Below are 21,766 nucleotides of genomic sequence, written 5' to 3'. Positions count from 1 at the left end.
AGAGGCAGGTGAAAGATTTTCAATGTCCTACTAGTTTTTATTGTTATTCTTTGTTAAGAAAATCCTGAAAGTTTTAGGGGGGCTGTAGTCACAAATGGAGGTGGTACTCTTTCATGACAGCATTGTTCCTCAAACAAGAATGACAGCAGAAGCCTTCGAGACTGCCAAGGTCTCAAAGACCTGAGGGTCCCAAGGAGGGAAGACCCAGAAGAAGAAAAGCCAAAGTGATAAAAAGAAACCAGAAGGGCAAGAATGGAGAGAATGTAAAGAAATAGTCAACTGTATTTAATGTTGCACAAATTTTGAGAAAAATAATGGCTGAGGAAAGACCATTAGAATTTATAATCGATTGGAGATCTTCCAGAAACTAGTTTCAGAAGAGCACTAGGATTTCATTTTTTTTAAAGATTTTTATTTATTTATTTGACAGAGAGAGAGAGATCACAAAGAGGCAGAGGCAGGCAGAGAGAGGGGGAAAACAAGCTCCCTGCCTAGCAGACAGCCCGACGGGGAGCCTAATCCTAGGACCTTGAGACACTGAGCCGGGCAGAAGGCAGAGGCCTAACCCACTAAGCCACCCAGGTGCCCCAGCACTAGGATTTCTAAGATGGTGAGAAAATAGAAGGCTGGAAGCATTTATTTCAATTAGGTAAATTGAAAATTGATGAATTTTTGTTTTAATTTGAACAGAAGATTATTGAGCACTTATATGCTGAGGAAAAGAATCTGGGGAACAGGGAAAGTGGTAGAGATGGAGGCCAAATTTTCAGAAGTAAGTAAGTGAAAACGAAGAGTCAATCTTTTAAGGACCTCAACTGAGAAATAAGGACCTTCTTTAACCCTCACTTAAGAGATAGGTACTGTTATCTCTAAAAAGGTGGAAACTGAAGCATAATGAAATTATATCAATTATTCATGGTAATAAAGCTACAAATTGGTAAGGCTGGGAATTAAACCTAACCTATTTGCCATAAAAAGCCAATGATGCTCCTGTACCACATAAGCTAGACTGTTAGGATGCCTAGGAGAATGCATCAATGATTTTACCGACTAACAAATTCAGAATTCTCCATCAAACTATTGAGAAGAAACATTTTCAAAGTTTCAGTGATTAAATATATTCCCTATTGAGACAACACTGGTTAGAACATTAGCTGAGTTGTTTAAAATAGAAACCTAAAACTGAAACACAAAAAGTTCCCCAAACCAAACTAATGACACGCCTTACTTCAGTATTTCTTCTCTGCACTGCCTCTGTGTGGCAAAACAAGCTATAGCCCACATTTTTATCTCAACTCCTGTGTGAAACTGCTTCCCCCGCATGTCCCACACTCCATGGCTTGGTGTGGCTACTGTCCGATTCTACAGAAAAAGGAGAAAGAGAAATAAGGCAAAAAAGAAGAAAACACTTAATATACAATTTACTTCACTGAGCTGATAAAGCATTTCAAATTGCAGAATTGATAAATATCTGATAATCATGTAAAATGCTGCTCTAAATCAGTATTAATTATATTTTTTAATCATATAAACCCCAAACTATAAACTTAAGCAAAAATACCTTGAAACAAAAAAGTACTGTTGGAGCAAAAAAAAAAACCCAACCCCCCCTCCCCCCACAAAAAACAAAACCACAACAAAAAAACACACCACTTTCCGAAACTCAGACTTAGCTAGGATGCTCTTCTCTCTGTAAATAGAAGCTGTATGTTTATATTTAAAAAATTATCAAGAGGTTTTACCCGTCCTCCATACTGCAGCATAGGTGCTGGAAGTACACGTCCGGTTACATGGGCCATTTCATCCCGAACTTTGAATTGAAACTCCTGAACAAATGGATCTGTTTCATAATTTGCACTTCTTACCTAACAGAAAAAATCGTAGTTACTTTCAGAACTTCCCCCAAGTCCCCGCTTCGTTCATTAGAAACCAAGTCCCCGCTTCGTTCATTAGAAGCCTCTGTTTTCTTTTCTTCACTATGTCCACAATGTTTTGGATCTAGTCAATGATGCCCTAAGTATAGGATGAGAAATCTTAATCTGGGATGACAGATCATGAATGGACCACAGGAAATTTGTGAACCTCCTGGTAATTTACAGAAATTTAAATGTATTAGGCTGAAAAATAAGAAATTTCAATTATTTGCAATCTATGAAGATGCCAATTCTACATGATTAAATCTAATGCGCTTTGGAGAGGGTGGCCTAGAGATCAAAAGAGCAAGAAATTCCTGACCTAAAAAATGTTAAGGACTTCTAATTAGAAGATCCAGACATATGTTATTAAAATTTATTTTACATAGAGTTTGATAGCAGATATTGATGATCTTAAAGGCTTTTTTCCCCTAATTACTTGATTTACAACTTATATAAAATTACTTGAATATTTTCAGATAAAAAGTACCATATTATAAAATTATTCAATACAATACACTTGAGACAGTTATGAAAGCCAATATGATACAGATGATAATTTTTACATGATATATCCACAGTTACAAAGATAAAAAAGATTTTTTTTAATTTAAATTTTGTTAGTTAACATACAGTGCAATACTGGTTGATAAAGAATTTTGGGATGCCTGGAGAGCTGACTCGCTCAAGCGTCTGCCTTCAGCTCTGGTCATGATCCCAGTGTCCTAGGATCAAGTCCCACCTCAGGCTCCTTGCTCTGCAGGGAGCCTGCTTCTCCCTCTGCCTGCCTCTCCCCTCTGCTTGTGGTCTCTTTCACGCTCTCTGACAAATAAGTAAAATCTTTAAAAAAAAAAAAAATTTAATTCAGTATAGACTTGGACCTCAGAATATAATTCATGTTTATACCATGCTATAGTAACTGTGTTTTTCAAAACATATTTACTCAGTTTCAGAGTAAAAGTCAAATGAGGTTACTAAATGAAGGTGGTGTTCAAGTGTTTGAGGAACAAACCATTAAAAAAAACCCTATGTAATCTAAATATTTAAAAAGAATCTTCCCACAATAAGCAGAAGTGGTTGTTTAAGGTTAGGCACTAATGTTTCTTTAAATGCCATTCATTTCTGGTGTGTTTTAGTGTATCTTCATAGTAAGGTTACAAAGAGTAACAACTACTATAAATAAAAACTTGTTGTATGATGTGCTTGGTGTTAAGTTTTATAATTAATTTCTCCACAACAACCTTGTAACTATAAAAGGAGGTCTGTTATAATCTCTACAGAGGATAAGTCTAAAATTTAATAAAGTTAAATGACTGGCCTAAAAACCATCTAGCTAAGCAAGTGACACAGAATCTGAAACCGTGTATGTTCTGATTCTAGAGTTCCTACTCAATCACTGCACTAGTCTTCTGGATGCTGTAATTGCAATAATGTAACAGTAACAGTAAGTAAGTGAAGAAGATAGACTTTGGACCCAGAGCTGTTAAGATTCCAAAGCCTATGCTTTTAGCCATGGTACAATATTACCTCTTTGGAAGAAAAGTTAGAATAAACTGAGTTAGAACTAATTACTGAAATTTTAGAGATAGTGAGAGGTTTAGCCTCTTAAATGTCTTAAAATCCCATCATAATAGATCAGAAAAAAATCCATCATGAAAACCAACCTACATTCTCCTAATTAAGTATCATATAATAATTTTTACTCTTTATAAAACCATTTTGGAAAAAAGTCTCTTTTTCCCTGTAATTGGCTTACAAAATGAAAGGGCCAGTTTTTTTTTTTTTTTTTTAAAGATTTTATTTATTTGACAGAGAGAAATCACAAGTAGACGGAGAGGCAGGCAGAGAGAGAGAGGGAAGCAGGCTCCCTGCTGAGCAGAGAGCCCGATGCGGAACTCGATCCCAGGACCCTGAGATCATGACATGAGCCGAAGACGGCGGCTTAACCCACTGAGCCACCCAGGCGCCCGAAAGGGCCAGTTTTATAATCCTTTTATAACAATCTTCACTATTACCCAAAGTAATATTCCTATTTCTAGACTTTTTTCTCTTCACTTGCATAATACAAAGGGTATTCAAAATGACTGGAGCAGTCTCATATTTCTTTATTCATCCTATACAGTTACCAGTCTGATGAAGGCGGCTAAACAATTGTACTGAGGGTTAAGACTCACCATTGCTAGTCATAATACACTGGCTTTTTTTCCTTCGCCCTTTCTCTTTTAGGTGGGAGGTAATGAAGTTCAGTTCACTAAATTGAAACATTGGTTCTGAGAGCAGCTGCTCTAGATTTAATTAAAGAGCTCTAGGTTAAATTACAAGGATCTAATGGCTCTCATAGAACACTTTAAGGGTTACCCCTAGAACACCACTAGATGACTTCAACTTCCATGATCCCTTTTAAATCTGACAGTCTGTGAAATGGTTACGAGCTGATAAGGACATGGCTCTTTAGTTGTACCTCACCCCAACTTACTTTCTTTCTTTCTTTATTCATTCATTCATTCATTCATTTATTTATTTATTTATTTATTTGAGAGAGAGAGAGAGAGAGAACAAATGGGGGAAGAAGCAGAGAGAGGAGAAGCCAACTACTTGCTGAGCAGGGAGCCTGACTCTGGGCTCCACCCCAGGACCCTAGGATCATGACCTGAGCCGGAGGCAGATGCTTAACACTGAGCAACCCAGGAGCCCCCACCCTAAAATATTTTTAATTCCCATTTCTAGAGTCGAGTACTAACCAATCTGCTAATTTCCTCTTGTCTATCTGGCGCAGATCTTGCTGTTGCCTTGATCATTGTGGAAGTCTGATTGTCTGTTAACTTCTTGATACATCGTTGCCCTGCCACAATATTACAGACCTACAAACAGAAAAAAGTTTTTTTAACTCTCACTGCCAATTACATGCAAAATTAAAATTTTAAAATCTATCACTAAACTTCTTTTTAATATTATGTTAAATAAAATAGTAAACAATACTGTTTTACAGTATGATTATTAACAAGATAAAATGTACACTGGATAAAAAGGCTGAAAAGAAGTGTACCAAAATGTTAACAGTAGTTACTGTAGAGTGGTAGGATTATGGATGAAATTTTCCATATTATTTCATTATTAAAATTTTAAAATAAAGTAAAATTTAGAAACAGTTCAATCTCCAAAATAAATGTGAGAGCATGAAGTTATATGCCATAAAAAACCCCCAAAGAAAAAATGAACAAGGTGATATTAAAAAACAGCCTAAACACATTACTTCTAGTGGCAGGTAGGTATGTTTCTGTTCCTGCCCCACTTGCAGACAAGGAAGGTGTGGGTACTTCAGCTGAAGAGTATACTTTTCTCTGAAATACTGTGCTACTGTTCTCTCCACAGTTTGACCGTTTTCTAACTGTAAAGGAAAGCTGGGAAAAAAAAAAGTACACATTAACAACTCTCATCTCATTATGGTGAGCAAAACTCCTAAACCACTAACTAGACCAAGCTGCCTCACATCAATCTCTGCTCTGACAAACACCAGCTTTTCTTACGTTTGATGACTGGCAGGCCTTCTTGTTACATTACAAACACGGTATTTCCGTCTCATTGTTCCACAATGAGTCACTTCAACCTTCAGACCTGTTCCCAACAAGAAAAAATGAGGTTGAGTATACATGTTGAGTATTTCTAAAGCCTATTCACTACTATACAAACTCAAATTCTAAACAGAAAATCTGTGATATAGGCAATATGATATTAATAAAGGATTTTATAAATAACATTGCTAGTAAAGATTACAATATTGATAGATCTAACTCCAAACATTTTTCCCTATCTTATCAAGCTCTACACATTAAAAAACAGAAGCATAAAATTTGCAAAGCCTAAAGAACAAGGGGCAAAGTTCCCCATTAATTAGAAAAAAAAACCAAACAAACCAACCCTGTTTATAATAAATTTAGGTACTTATGCTGGGAGAAGAAAGGAGGAATAAAAGAGGAGTTGTAATAATTCTCAACATACTCTATAATTTTCAAAGTATGCCAGTCATCACATAGTGACTGAAGATTAGAACTTCATGGATCTCAAGAAGGAAGTCCTTCAAAGATTTTTAAAGTAGGAAGAAAAAAAATTCCAGGTCCCTTTAACAGAAGGAGAGTGACAATTTATCTGAAGTGTACGAGAGTGACACAGCTGATATTGACTTATCAGAAATTAAATGCAACCAAAATAATTTAGAGCACCCTATCTTCTTATCACTGACCCCTTTGAGAATCTGATGAAAGCAATAAACTCTCAGAAAATTGCATAAACACATAATTTAGCTTATGATTTTAGATGTTCCTGGATCCTTGCAGTTAGTTCATCTATGGACCACAGGAGTTTGAAGATCCCAGGCCTTCTTTAGGAAGTGAAGCAATGGTTTTTTTAAGCCACTGGTGAAATTCTCTGGGATTAATTTTCTTAAGCAGTGCTGTCCAATAGAACTTTCTGAGATGATGGGATGTTCTACGTCTGGCACATTAAATGTGGGTAGTGTAACTAAGAAAGTGAACATTTATTTTAATTTAATTAACTTAAATAGCTACATGCGGCTGGTGCTATGGTATTTGAGTGCCATCTTGGAGCTACCTACAGAAGAGTTAACAAACTGTGGCCACCACTTATAGCAACTCTATTACTATAGCCTAGATTCCTAAGGCAGAAAATCTAGAAAGGGGTAGATGAAAGACAACTTTTAGTTTCCTGATAGTATTGATGGTATTACTTTTGTATTATTTCCCTGTTACATTTGTGGTTCCTATTGTGCAGTGGTTCTCAACCACATGCAATTTTGCCCTCCAGGGAACCTCTGGTAATGTCTGAAGATAGTTTTAATTATTAGGAATGGGGTGTGTTACTGGCATCTAATGGATGCTAGATTTAGGGATTTTTGGATCCAGGGATGCTAAATATCCTACAATGCATGGGACAGGATGACCTCCACTCCAGACCACAACAAAGAATTATCCAGCCCAAAATATCAATACTGGCCAGGCTGAGAAATCCTGCAACAGTGTTATTTATTTTCCTATCTAATTATTAACTGCAGTACCAAACACAAAGTTCACTCATAGTAATATTTTCTTCTAATGTATCAGCACAAATTAAGATGTTAAATGGACATAGTGTCATTGTACCAAATTGGTATGGATTTTTCTTGAGAAGTACTCCTAACTCAATCAGTGGTAAGTAGTTTTTATTGGTAATTACCTTTATAAAACTAAAATTTCAGATTAGAGCATATACTATGCCTTTATATTATAAAGAAGACTAGAAAATATTATCTAAAGAAGGTCTCGTAAGAAGGAAATGTGAAGGAAGCAATATGAAGCAACAACATGAAGCAGCATGTAAAAAATATTATGTTCTGAAATACTATGTTTTAGAAAATTTTTTCTGTTATCTACACCACTTAGCTATTTTCTACTAGTTTTCCCCTGAATTACAGAAGTTATTTTAAGATTCTAATAGCCTACTAAGAAAGGTTTTACCAAAAATAAATTGGTTCTTTTATAAACATATGGTACTTCTGCCATACACTTGTCCCAATATTTGTTTAACCATGATGAATAATTGTACAAAGGAACACCCTGAAGTTACTGTTAAATATTTAGATAAAAGTTCAACTAGAACCAAATAAATGCTAAGGAAATCTATTCATTATAGCACACTTTGTATCATTATTTAACAGTTATCATCAAATTCTTTATGCTGGCTAAAAATTAAGCCCAAATATATAGCACAGAATACATAACTCTGATTCTCTTGAATTTCCATGGTAGGGTTATATGATGTATGTTAAAGAACTCTCTTTTAAAAAACAACAACAAAAACCCCCCAAAAAGTCAACAAAGTCTTTTGGACTTTGAATGGAGGGGAAAAAAAAATAATCAGTTGGCCAGTTAGATCCAACTCAGAATTTTCTACCCCAAATCTAGGGTCTTAGGTGCCTAAGGATTTGACCCAACCCAGGGGTTAGCAAAAATTTAAAAAAATGGACTAGATAATTCTCTGCCCAGTCCCTCCCAAAGCCCTCCATCCAACCAAAAAAATTTTGGCTTTAATAAATCAAATATTTAACCTATAAACTTGGCTTTACCTTCACTATAACATCAACTTTATAATGCTTTCTAGTCATTTTTTCAGTCATTTCTTTGGGCCCCTGAGCAGTTGAAGTTAAGATCGAGTCCATGCTCTTCGGGCAGCAGTTGCATCCTTGTTCTGTACATCTTGTATTTTCTGTGATAGAGTGGTGATATGAGTTGATTGCATAGTTACCGCAAAATAATGTAAGTGACTTCATGATATCAGAGGTGGTAACTAAGCAGCAACTCCACTGGAAACCATGGCATTTTGATGATCACACATTAATGGTGGGTAATGCACTAACCTCTTGACAATGCTAACTGTGCAGTTAACACAGATTATGAAAGGACAATGGTATGGTTGCAATACACTATATATAACACTTTATTATTTTGGCATTTAAGTAACTTTAGATAAATGGATGCTCATTTTCAAAGCAGGAAGGATTTTCCTTTTAAATGTTTCATTAACAATGACTATCTCTCTCCTAGGTATTGAATGAATGATTATTGGAGCAAGCAGGATGCATTGAGCTATTCTAACTCATTCGGGGAACTGAAAGATGTTCAGTGAACAAACTTCAATGTTTCATTCAAACCAGAAGCTGAAAATTATTTGCAACAGTTAAAATCTTAAATAAAAAAATAACTATTTCTGACTATTTAAGATTTGACATTTTTATAAACAGAATTTATACTATTAATTCTAATTAGAGAATATCTAATTCTTCTTCATGCCTAAATAAAGAACTAAATACAGTGGAGTCACATCTTACTTGAGCAACAGGTTCTAACTTTGAACAAGACAAGAATTTTATACAATCAAAATTACTCTTGAAAAATTCCTTAAATTACTGATAAAGTACAGTATTTATGGGTTTACATATGAAATGGTAAATGTGTATTTAAGTGTATATAGAAATGTACATTTATATAAAGATGAAATAAACACAATACAAATTTTAGAACACTATTAAAGTATTTTTCTTTTTCTCTCTAGAAGACTATGTAGAGACGAATTTATGTTAGTAAAATATACATAGGATGCAACACCACTGTACAGATCTTAGCTACTATTTAATATAGGCAACGTCAATGAACAACTATATAATGTACATAAAACAACGAAGTTCCAACTCCAAAATAACACATGAAACAGGCTAGCCCTGTATCCATAAAGTTTCAAAGGAATAAAATATTCAATCGTTTCAGAAAAATAAGGAAGTCACTATTTTAGAATATGTTAAAACAATGACCCCAGCTCTGATAAAACAATGTTTTTGGAGTAACTTTTAACAGTATTATAGAAACATTTTCCCATGAGATATTCTTCTTATACCTTTGGCTACTAACAGAAAGTATTAATGAAAAATTAGCTGGTATCAATATTAACTTCATTACTTGGCACTTCTTTCATTCAAACACTAAGATGTAATGGCAATGAATTTAATGTAACATTTTATAATCTATATTTTCACAGATGATGTTACATGGATAGACTTTAAAAAATATTTTTTCAATAAAAGTTTGTTACATTCATGCATTTTATTGTTAAGTTGTTCCAAATGCTAATTATTTCACCTTTTATCTCTTTGGTGAATTTTACCCGATGAGAATCAGTCAGAGGTCTTGGCTGCTCATCAATATTATGAATGTCAAGAACTTCACACATGAACTGAATTACAGGTTGTGCTTTGTAGAAGGCAGTGGCAGAAACTAAAAAGAAAAACAAAAAATAGTATGAGTTAATGTTTCCATAAGAAAATTCAGAAAATTGCATTCAGTTTCCATGATAATTAACTAATTATAGAATTATAATTATTCTTTATGCATACTTATATATATAAAGAAGCACTACTGAATTGAGCAGTTTCAATTTAATGGCTGTCTGACTGGAAGACACAAGAAAAGCCAAGTCCTACAGTTTTTATAATCTAGCTTTCTTCATGGGTAAGTGAATAATACCATTCTCTGCTACATATACCCAGAGAAGTGTTCTGGGTATGAGATAAGGCCTTGTAAGGGGACAAACGCCAGAGCCCTTAAGATGAAAAAGTTAGATATTGCTTCTTAAAGCTTCCTATGCCACCCTGGCTTAATCTATTCTAGTGAAAGCTTTCCCTGTCTTGTACAGATGTGAGAAGACAGTGGTATTACATGTTGTTGGTCCTAATCTGAACTACAGGAAGTAATAAATAAAGAGTATCTGCCCAATGTCATCTAGCTGTCTGGTTCTCTAATAGTCAACCACCACAATTTATTAATCTTGGGCTTCAGAACTGGAAGAGCTTCACCAATGGTTAGTAGAACACCATCATTCATTTCTTTCTTTCTTTCTTTCTTTCTTTTTAAGATTTTATTTATTTGTTAGAGAAAGAGAGCGAGAGAGTGAGCTCAGGCAGATAGAGTCCACAGGCAGAGGCAGAGGGAGGGGCAGGCTCCCCACTGAGCAAGAAGCCTGATGTGGGACTCGATCCCAGGACACTGGGATCATGACCTGAGCCAAAGGCAGCTGCTCAACCAATGGTGCCACCCAGGCATCCCCATCGCTCATTTCTTAAACACATACTTAACTGGGGGCCATTATGTGCCATAAAGGTATTGGGGATACAGTGAAAATCAAAACCAAAACAGACAAGAAGCTACACACTATCACATTATATTTCTGCTTAAAAAAAAAACAAAAAAAAAGTCTTTTGCTGCTAAGTATAAACATTTAATGTGGTGCTCTTTCTTTCCCTCTCCTTGGTTTAAGGATTAAATGTCCTCCATAAAATGTCCTTCACCTCTGGGAGGATGTTTATCAAGGCTTTAACAGTAGTTACCTCAGGATAAATGTGGGAGGTAAAGCTATTATGCATGTTATTTTCTTTTTAATTTTGTATCTTCATTATTATAGTGAGCATATAGTACTTTTTCCTTTACTCCAGACTATATGAATGATGTCTCCTCATAAAAAATGCAGATATACAGAATAAAGATTTCCTCCCAACTCAACTTTCCCCTCTCCACGTATCTTTAAGAAATAACCATTATTGGGGCGCCTGAGTGGCTCAGTAGGTTAAAACCTCTGCCTTTGGCCCAGGTCATGATATCAGAGTCTTTGGATGGAGCCCCGCATCAGGCTCTCTCCTCAGCAGGGAGTCTGCTTCCCTTTCTCTCTCTCTGCCTGCCTCTCTGCCTACCTGTGATCTCAATCTGTCAAATAAATAAACGAAATCTTAAAAAAAAAAAAAGAAAAAGAAAAAGAAATAACCATTATTAGGGGGTGCCTGGGTGGCTCAGTCGGTTAGGCATCAGCCTTTAGCTCAGGTCATGATCCCAGGGTCCTGGGATCGAGGCCCACATCGGGCTCTCTGCTCTGCAGGGAGCCTGCTTTCCCCTCTCTCTCTGCCTACTTGTGATCTCTCTGTGTCAAATAAATAAATTAAAAATATTAAAAATAATAAAAAAAGAACCATTATTAGTAGTTATGTACATATCCTGGTTTTTTTGATAGGCAAAGATAACAATGTACATGAATTTTTTTTCTTTTTAAATTAAGCGCTCTACCCAACCTGAGGCTTGAACTCATGACCCTGAGATCAAGAGTTGCATGCTCTGTGACTGAGCCACCCAGATGACCCCATGCAACTTTCTTTTGACATGAAATCAGATAATAAATGTTCCATGACTCACTTTATTATTTTTTAAATATACAGTATATCTTAGAAATCTTTCCATGTCAGTACGTTTTTTAATGGCCTCATATTATTCCACAGTATTGGTGCATTATTCCTCTTAATAAAAAAGAACACAAATGGTAAAATACTAGGAACACTATTCTGGGCTTTTATTATTTTTTTCTCATATAGATCTTGCAGATAAATTTATGGTATGAAACCACATCATTTTTTTTCACACTTACAGGATAACTCATTACATGAATGTATTTCATGTCCCTAATGATGGATCATTAAATTGGTTCTTAAGATTGCAAAAGTTTTCCAATGGATGCCCTTATATATATTTTATTTGCCTGTGTGTGTGTCTGTATATGTACACATCCTTGAGTACTTCTATAGGTAAGATTTAAGAGAAAACAGTATTCATTGCTAAACTTCTATCCAGATAAACTTTAGAAATTTCTAACTAATTAAAAAAAAAGAGACTGATAAGATTATATTAGCATTCTATTTTTTATTTTTTAAGTTTTATTCAAGTAATCTCTACACCCAAAGTGGGGCTCTAACTCAACATCCTGGGATCAAAAGCTACATGCTCTTCCAACTGACCCAGCCAGGAGCCATAGACTGTATTTGCATTCTAGATATCATATTCAAATCCATAGTGGTTTCAAAAATGTATACATTAGGGGCACCTGGGAGGCACAGTCAGTTAAGTATCCAACTCTGGCTTTTGGCTCAGGTTGTGACCCCGGTGATGTGAGATCAAGCCCCACATTGGTTCCATGCTCAGCAGAGGAGTCTGCTTGAGCTTCTTTCTCCCTCTATCTCTCCCCACTGCAGGCTCACTCTCTCTCTTTCAAATAAATACATCTTTTAGAAAAATGTATACATTATATTATTCTATTAAAAATGTGAGAATATTTTCATGTATTAAAAAAAAGCTGACAGGATACCTATCAAATAAGCACATACTGCTTCTGGGTTAATTTTTAAAGAAGTAAATAGGTAGGGGTGCCTGGGTGGCTCAGTTGTTAAGCATCTGCCTTTGGCTCAGATCATGATCCCAAGGTCCTGGGATCGAGCCTCACACTGGGCTCCCTGCTTAGCAGGACGCCTGCTTTCTCTTTCTCCCACTCCCCCTGCTGTGTTCTCTCTCTCACTGCCTCTCTCTGTCAAATAAATAAATATAATCTTAAAAAAAAGAAGTATATAGGTAAAGGAAAATAAAAATATGGTAAGTAACATGCTTATTTGCCTTTCCTTTAATCCTTCAGGTAAATTTTCTTCACTAAACTGCTATAATACTAGTGTGTTCACAACTCACGTGTCTTACATCACTGAACTGCAACTAAACAAACATTATCTTTTTTAACATTCTTCAATTATTTTCCCCTACTGTTTATACCACTGTGCTTATCATTTTACTGCTTATTATCTTCTCTATAGAAATGTGGGCATTTCAGATGAAAATTAAAGTTAGTTAAGAAAAAAAGTTCTAGGGCGCCTGGGTGGTTCAGTGGGTTAAGCCGCTGCCTTCGGCTCAGGTCATGATCTCAGGGTCCTGGGATCGAGTCCCGCATCGGGCTCTCTGCTCAGCAGGGAGCCTGCTTCCCTCTCTCTCTCTCTGCCTGCCTCTCTCTCCGTCTACTTGTGATCTCTCTCTGTCAAATAAATAAATAAAATCTTTAAAAAAAAAAAAAAAGAAAAAAAGTTCTAAAAGATGGGTTGAAATCAGTGAGTACAGCTGAATTAGGAGTGAATTTCAATTAGCAAAGATCAGCTTCTTTCTGCTGAATCCTTAACATTTTATAAACCTATACATTTATGCACTATTCCTTCTTGCCCTCTCAAAAATAAGCTAGTTTAATTGAAAATAAATGTTTATGTTTAACAGTTTAAAAAATCTATTAACAAAACAAACCCCATTAATGTATTAAAGGAAGTAAGCATACAACCATTTCTATAAATGATGGTACTAAAAAAGCATTAAATAAAATTCAATGCCATACCTAATACTTACACTGTATCAGGACTGGAAAAGAGAAAAGTTATCTATCAAAAATCTATAAGGGGTGCCTGGTTGGCTCAGTGGGTTAAAGCCTCTGCCTTCAGCTCAGGTTATGATCGGGGTCCTGGGATTGAGCCTTGCATCTGGCTCCCTGCTGAGCAGGGAGCCTACCCCTCCCTCTGCTTGTGCGTGCTCTATCTCTGACAAATAAATAAAATCTTAAAAACAAAACAAAACTATGGTAAATTCAACTTCATTTATTAGGGAGTTCTAGCTAGTGCAGTAATGCAAGTTAGGAAATAAAAGGTAAAAAGACTAGGAAGGGAAAAATTATTCTTGACAATATGACTATCTACACAGAAAACCCAATAAAATCTAAAGACAAATCAGAGAATTAATGAGAGGTCAGCAAGGTTGCTAGACTTAAGATCACTATATGAGGGGTGCCTGGGTGGCTCAGTGGATTAAAGCCTCTGCCTTCGGCTCAGGTCATGATCTCAGTCAGGGTCTGGGATCAAACCCCATGTCGGGCTCTCTGCTAGGCAAGGAGCCTGCTTCCTCCTCTCTCTCTGCCTGCCCCTCTGCCTGCTTGTGATTTCTGTCTGTCAAATAAATAAATAAAATATATTTTTTAAAAAAAGATCACTATATGAAAATAAGTTACATTCTTGTATATATTGGCAATCAGCTTAAAATGTAATTCAAAAAAATACAAGTTAAAATTAAAACAAAAAAACAGTAGGACTTGGGATGAAATTCAAATAAAATACGTATAAGACCTAGAGAAGTAATAGGTATCTTTTTGGGGAAGAAGTAATAGGTATCTTTACTAACGGAAGATATTACAGAAGATTTTAAAAATGGAGCAATATACCCTATTCATGTAAATTATTCCCAAGTTAATCTGCAAATTGAAAGCAATTTCAATCAAAATACTGACAGGATATAAACCCCCTTAACCTCTGGAAATTAAGGAGAAAAATCCTAAAATTAACATGAAAAAGCAGCAAAACAAGAATAATCAATTTTTTTTTTTTTTTTAGATTTTATTTATTTGTCAGAGAGAGGGAGAGAGAGCGAGCACAGGCAGACAGAATGGCAGGCAGAGGTAGAGGGAGAAGCAGGCTCCCTGCCGAGCAAGGAGCCCGATGTGGGACTCGATCCCAGGACACTGGGATCATGACCTGAGCCGAAGGCAGCTGCTTAACCAACTGAGCCACCCAGGCGTCCCAATCAAGACAATTTTTAAGACTAAGGTCTGTCCTACCTACAAATCATCAAGATTTGTTATAATCCTATTGAAGTCAAGAGACAGTGAGGACAGATTCACAGCATCAGATCAGACTTGAATGCCTACCTCATACCATATATAAATTCCTATTCAGAGAACTAACTATGAAAAGAAAAATAAACATTTAGAAGAAAATATAGAATATCTTTATGATGTTAGAGCTAAGGAAGAATTTCTTAAACAAGATACAAAAATTACAAACAACTGAAAGAATAAGAATTTCTTAAAATACATTAACTATGAAAAACTGTAAGAAAACAAACGAAAGAAAACTGTAGGAAAGAAACCCACAAACAAAGCAAAACAAAAACAAAAGACAATCAAACCCCAGGCTATAGATTGGTAGAGGACATGTGTTGTATCTTTAACAAATAGTTTTGAGAATATGTAATGAGTTCCTACAATCAAGAGAAAACAATAAAAGTGGCAAATGACATCAGCTGGCATTTCATAAAAGAGAAATCTAAATGTCAAAATGTCTAAGTTTTCATGAATTACCTTATGTGTAGTTAATGAAATACACATAACAATGCTGACCTATCATTTTACACCATTCAAGATAGGCAAAGATTTTGAAGACCTAGAACACAAACTGACAACAAGCCAATGGAAGAATGAAAGCTCTTAAGGGATATAAAGTGATACAATCAGTTAGAAGAGCAAAGAGTAACATATAATAAATTTGAACATATGATGCTTAATTTTTAGTCCAGCAGTTCCACTATATTGAAATACACTCTAGATTCCCTATTTGCAAAAGGACAGAAGAGTAAGAATGCTTATTTACGATTGTTTTTAATAGTAAAAAGAAGGGAAACCACCAAAATATCGGTTAGTAGAATGGGTAAATTTGTAGTATATGCATATAATTAAAATTGATTAGGCAGGTGTTAGAATTCAGATAAATAAAATTGAGAAATAAAATACAGGTATTACTGAGAGGGCTTTGGTGGAAAAGGAGGTATTATCTACTACTTAGACTGCCAGTACTAAATATGCATAATCTACAACTAAGGAAAAAAAATTCATAAAAAGAGACTATGTATAGAATACCGGTGGGATAGACTTTTGATTTATCAACACAGATCTCAGAAAATTTAAATTTAAATTTAAATTTCATTAAGGTTTTATAATACACTCTATTAACTGTCATGTATCTTTTAACAGATTAATAAATGATAGAATTTTTGTTGTTGGAAATACATCCTTTAATTTCTTATTGTTTGTTGCATGTTTGTTTTTTAACAAAGTTAATTTTCTTCTTTTCATGGGTAGCAGTGTTAGAATAATAAAAAAAAAGGACAGGCTTTAAAATAAAATAGATTTTGATTCTAGGTGTAACACTAATTATTTCTCTGAATTTCTATTTGTTCATCTGTAAAATTGGAAGAATACCTACTACTCATAACATTAAGGTAGAGATTCAATGCAAAGTAACAACTTGTACTCAGAACATGACAGCAGCTCAACAGAGAACTGTCTACTCATGTCATTTGTTCACTGATCAACTGGTCTTAATTCCAGGCAAAGTCATTTCGTGATGTAAACTAACTTCCTGAAGAGGTTTTACGGGAGAGTGTTCCATGAAGAAGAGATTAGAATTCTTAAATTTGTGTTTTACTATTTCAAAAGACATGGCAGAAAATAACAGATATGAAGAAGAAAGTAACAGATATCTGCCATATTTAAAATAACTAGACTACCAAATGAGACCAAGGGCAAATGAACAGTCTAAAATAGAGCAGAAATGAACATGGGGGCTGGTACAAACATAATCACAATTTTTTTTTATGTACACCTCCTACCTCCTGAGAGGTTACATGGTATGGATGTTCTCTGCCTCAATTTTATAGGCTTACTCCTATGGCTCTGAAAGTATGAGAACAGAACTTAAGACTACTCATTACACAATGCCTTTTATGGTATAATTAGTGAGCACTTAGGATGCCATGTTAAACATCCTTGCATTTCCTATTATCACTTAGCAAAATATTATTAATATAGTACTCAGGAGATATTGATAAAGATTTTTTTCTATTTTTAATGTAAAATACCACATATTTAGTAAAGTATATAAAACATATGTGTGTCACTTAAATTATTATACAGTAAATACCTAGAAAACCAAAACTGGATCAACAACTAAATATTGCCTGTATCTTAGAAACCTCTTCCCTAACCCCTTCTCAATCCTAACTTCCCTTCTCCTTCAAAGTAACCAAAGTCTTGGCTTTTATGGTAATCACTTCTTCTTTAAATTTACAACTTAAATACAGATTCCTAAATAGTTTTAGTTTTCCTAGTTCTTAAACTTTATGTAACTAGAAATACAAAGCATGTAATCTTTTGAGGCTGTTGTTAAGGACTGTCTCTAGCTCATCTATAATGTAAAGTTTCTTCATTTTCACTTCTCTAATACTGTGTTAAAGAAATAAAGTTTATTGGGGTGCCTGGGTGGCTCAGTTGCGTGCCCAACTCTGGATTTCAGCTCAGGTCATGATCTCAGGGTTGTTGAGACTGAGCCTTAGCTCAGGCTCTGTGCTGTAAATGGAGTCGACTTAGGATTCTATCCCTCTCCCCCACTCTAAAGAATTAGATAGATAGATAGAAGTAAACTACATAATTTACTACTATAACATATAGACATCTGTGTTGGTACTTTCTTTTTGTTACTAGAATGTTACGAACATTCCTATAGTTGGTCTTTTTTGATGCACATACACATAAAAATTTCTTTAGTGGAAAAGGCTCCACCTAAAAGTAAAATTGCTGACTCATGAAGGATATGTATCTTTAATTTTCCTAGATAACGCCAAACTCTTCCAAAGTAGTTTTAACAACTGACCCTCTCATAAGCAGTATATATCATTTTTGTGCTAAATTCTAACTGGTGTTACTGCCAGGCATAAATTTTAGCCTTTCTGGTGGGTTAGGTAGGGATACCTTACTTTTTAAAAAGGATTTTCAGTCTTAAATACAATAAAATGAGCTTTATGTGTAAAGTTCAAATGATTTTGACCAATGTATACATTTATGCTATTATTACCACAATCAAGAATGATCCTTCCCATCATCCCAGAAAGTACCTTCTTGCCTCTATGTAGTCAGTTCCTTCCACATTTGCCTCAGGTAAAGATACATCAGATTCCTTTCATAATAGATTAACTGGATCCAGGATTTTACATAAATGGAATTACACTGTGTATACCATTTTGAGTTTGGCTTCTTTTGCCCATTTTAATTAGCTGAGATTCAAACTACCATATAAATTAGTAGTTCTCTTTTTAAAAAATTTTATTTATTTGACAGATCACAAGAAGGCAGAGAGACAGGCAGAGGGGGGGGACCCTGCTGAGCAGAGCGCCCAATGCGGGGCTCATTCCCAGGACCCTGAGATCATGACCTGAGCCAAAGGCAGAAGCTTAACCCACTGAGCCACCCAGGTGCCTCTAGTTCTCTTTTTAAAAAGTACCTTCCATGCCCAGGGTGGAGCCCAATGTGGGGCTTGATCTCACTACCCTGAGATCAAGAGTCAGATGCTTAACTGACTTGTCAACCAGGTGCTCCAGTAGTTAGTTCTAATTGCTGGATAGTATTTCTTTTCTATTTTTTTTTTTTTAAGATTTTATTTATTTATTTGACAGAGATCACAAGTACGCAGAGAGGCAGGCAGAGGGAAAGGGGGAAGCAGACTCCCTGCCAATCAGAAAGCCCGATGTGGGGCTCAATCCCAGGACCCCGGGGATCATGATCTGAGCCGAAGGCAGAGGCTTTAACCCACTGAGCCACACAGGCGCCCCTTCTTTTCTTTTCTTTTCTTTTTTTTTTTTTTTAAAGATCTTACCTATTTATAGAAGACACAGTGAAAGAGGGAACACAAGCAGGGGGAGTGGGAGAGAGAGAAGCAGGCTTCCCGCTGAACAGGGAGCCTGATGCAGGGCTTGATCACAGGACCCTGGGATCATGACCTGAGATCAAGGCAGATGCTTAACAACTGAGCCACCCAGGCGCCCCGCTGGGTAGTATTTCATTATATGCACAGATCACAATTTGTTTCTCCATTCTTGTTTTTATATATTTGGGTTGTTACCAGTTTCTAGTTATTATGAACAAACAAAAATACATACACATATCTTTGTATGACTTTTTTCATTTGTTTTGGGGAAAGGCCTAGGAATAAAACTGGTGGGTCATAAGCCAAGGACATGTTTAATTTGAAAAGACTACGCCAAATTATTTTTCCAAGTGGTTATACAATTTACACTCCTACCATTTCCAGTTGTTCCACATCTTTGCCAACATTAGTATTGCCAGTCTTCTTAATTTAGCCAATGTACTGGGTGTGAAGTGATAGCTCGTCGGGGTTATTTGCATTTTTCAGATGAGCAAAGATTTTTGGCATCTTCTCAAGTGTTTATCTGCCATTCACATACACCTTTTGTGAAGTGTCTGCCTTTGACCACTTTTTAAAATTGTCTGGTATAAGTTTTTCACATATTCTAGACATAAATCTTTTGTTTAGATATATGTTTCGTAAATGTTTTCTCCCAGTAGTTGCTTAAGTCTTCTGAAGAACACTTAAAGGGGGTTTCCAGTACATCAAGAACTCTTTCACTCCAAGGACATGAATATTTTTCCTATTTTCTTAGAAATTTCCCAGTTTTAGCTTTATGTTTTGGCCTGTGATATATCTAGAATTAATTCTTGAGTATGGTATCAAGTAGGGGTTATGTTTACATTTTTATACCCATATCCAGTTGTTCTTATATCATTTACTAAGACTATCCTATCTTCAATGAATTATATTGTCCCCTCTGTCAAATATCAATCAACCAGGGTGCCTGGGTGGCTCAGTCGGTTAAAGCCTCTGTCTTCGGCTCAGGTCATGATCCCAGAGTCCTGGGATCAGGCCCTGCATCGCATCGGGCTCTCTGCTCAGCAGGGAGCCTGCTTCCTCCTCTCTCTCTCTGCCTGCCTGTCTGCCTACTTGTGATCTCTGTCAAATAAATAAATAAAATCTTAAAAAAAAAAAAATCAAGCAACCACATGAGTGGGCCTACTTCTTTATCTATTCTAATTGCTTCTCAGCCTGTGATGATCTAAGATCAAGTATCTCAGGAAAAAAAAGATCAAGTATCTGTAGTTATTACTATATATCGAGTAATATCGAATTATTGTAACCTGATTTAAATGGCTACCTTTACTCCAACATCACAGTTTTGATTACTATAGCTTTATAGCATATCTTTAAAACCAAGTAGTAATAAATCTTCCCATTTGTGCTTCTTCAAAATGTTTTTGGCTCTTCTAGGTTCTCTGTATTTCCATATAAATCTTATGAACACTCAGAGTATCAACTCATATTTAAAAAGAAATCTGATGAAATTATCATAGGGGCTGTGTTGAGTCTACAGATCAATTTGGGGAGAATGGAAACTTAAAAAAAAAAAGATTTATTCATCTGTTCTAAGGAGGGAAAAAGGGAGGGGGGGGGAGAGAAAACACTAGTGTGTGAGCAGGGAAAGGGGGAGGGGGAGAGAAATTCCCAAGCAGACTCCCAGTGGAGTGCAAAGTCCCAGGCAGGGCTTGATCCCAGGACCCAGAGACCATGACCCCAGTGGAAACCAAGAGTTGGACGCTCAACTGACTGACCCACCCAGGATCCTCATGGAAGAATGGACATTTTTTTTTTTAAGATTTTATTTATTTATTTATTTGACAGAGAGAGGAGATCACAAGTAGGCAGAGAGGCAGGCAGAGAGAGATGGGGAAGCAGGCTCCCCACTGAGCAGAGTCCAACACGGGGCTCGATCCCAGAACCCTGAGATCATGACCTGAGCGGAAGGCAGACGCTTAACCCACTGAGCCACCCAGGTGCCTTGGAAGAATGGACATCTTAACAATTTGAGTGTTCTGGTCTAAGAACATGGTTATCTTTATTTATATCTTCCTTGTCTTTCTCAGGAAAGCTCTGTAGCTTTCAGTATAGAAGCCTTACACATCTTTCTTTAGATCTATTCCTAAATGTTACAGTTTTTGGTATTATTATAAATGGCATTTTTATTTTTCTAAGTGGTGAATGCTGGTATTATTTCTTATTATACTGCTTACCCTGATTTTTGTACATGCTATTAGTATCCTGTGTCCTTGCTAAATTCATCTATTAATTCCAGTAGAGTTTTTTTGGGATAGATTCATTAGGATTTTTTACATAAGGAATTATGTCTCCTGCAAACAGGGGCAGTTTTATTTCTTCCTTTACAATATTATGTCTTTATTCTTCTAGCCTTACTGCATTAGTTTGGACCTCTAGCACAATGTTGAATCAAGCAGTGAAAACCAAGTATCCTTGCCTTGTTTTTTATCTTAAGAGCAAAAGCATTAAACATTTTTACCTTTTATATTGATGCCCATTATGTTTTTCTACATGCTTTTATCAAGTTGAAGTTTCCTTTTATTGCTAGTTCACTGCAAATTTTTATCAGGAGAATGTTAAAAATGTGTCAAATTATTTTTCTATTGAGAGGATTATATTGTTTTTGTCAAGTGTCTGTATCACAGGTACACTAGCCTCATAAAATGAGTTGGAAAGTCTTTCCTCCTCTATTTTCTGAATTTGTGAAATATTGGTACTATTTTTCTTTGAATGTTAGATAAAATCCAACAGTTAAGTCACTGGAATTTTCAAGGAATAATGAACTTAATAAAGAGCTATTCAGATTACTCTTCCAAATCAATTTCTATAAAGTTCTGTTTAAGTTATCAAATTAATGGTATAAAGT

General features: G+C 35.6%; 1 protein-coding gene across 3 annotated transcripts in view; it reads right to left on the bottom strand.

Annotated features, from left to right (window-relative positions):
* LOC132002197 (protein argonaute-3) overlaps positions 1-21,766 on the bottom strand; it is a 125,850-nt gene that overhangs the window by 32,592 nt on the left and 71,492 nt on the right. For all 3 annotated transcript variants that reach the window (XM_059377247.1, XM_059377248.1, XM_059377249.1), the window contains exons 6-11: positions 9,599-9,733; positions 5,441-5,528; positions 5,167-5,314; positions 4,655-4,774; positions 1,743-1,865; positions 1,229-1,362 (exon numbers count right to left, since the gene is read on the bottom strand). In XM_059377247.1, coding sequence (XP_059233230.1) covers positions 1,229-1,362; positions 1,743-1,865; positions 4,655-4,774; positions 5,167-5,314; positions 5,441-5,528; positions 9,599-9,733 — 748 coding nt within the window. The remainder of the gene's footprint in view (positions 1-1,228; positions 1,363-1,742; positions 1,866-4,654; positions 4,775-5,166; positions 5,315-5,440; positions 5,529-9,598; positions 9,734-21,766) is intronic.

This window comes from Mustela nigripes, chromosome 14 (genome assembly GCF_022355385.1).
Source record: "Mustela nigripes isolate SB6536 chromosome 14, MUSNIG.SB6536, whole genome shotgun sequence".
NCBI lineage: Eukaryota > Metazoa > Chordata > Mammalia > Carnivora > Mustelidae > Mustela > Mustela nigripes.
The sequence above is the reverse complement of the archived record's forward strand: the minus strand, read 5'-3'. Positions and strand labels throughout refer to the sequence as shown.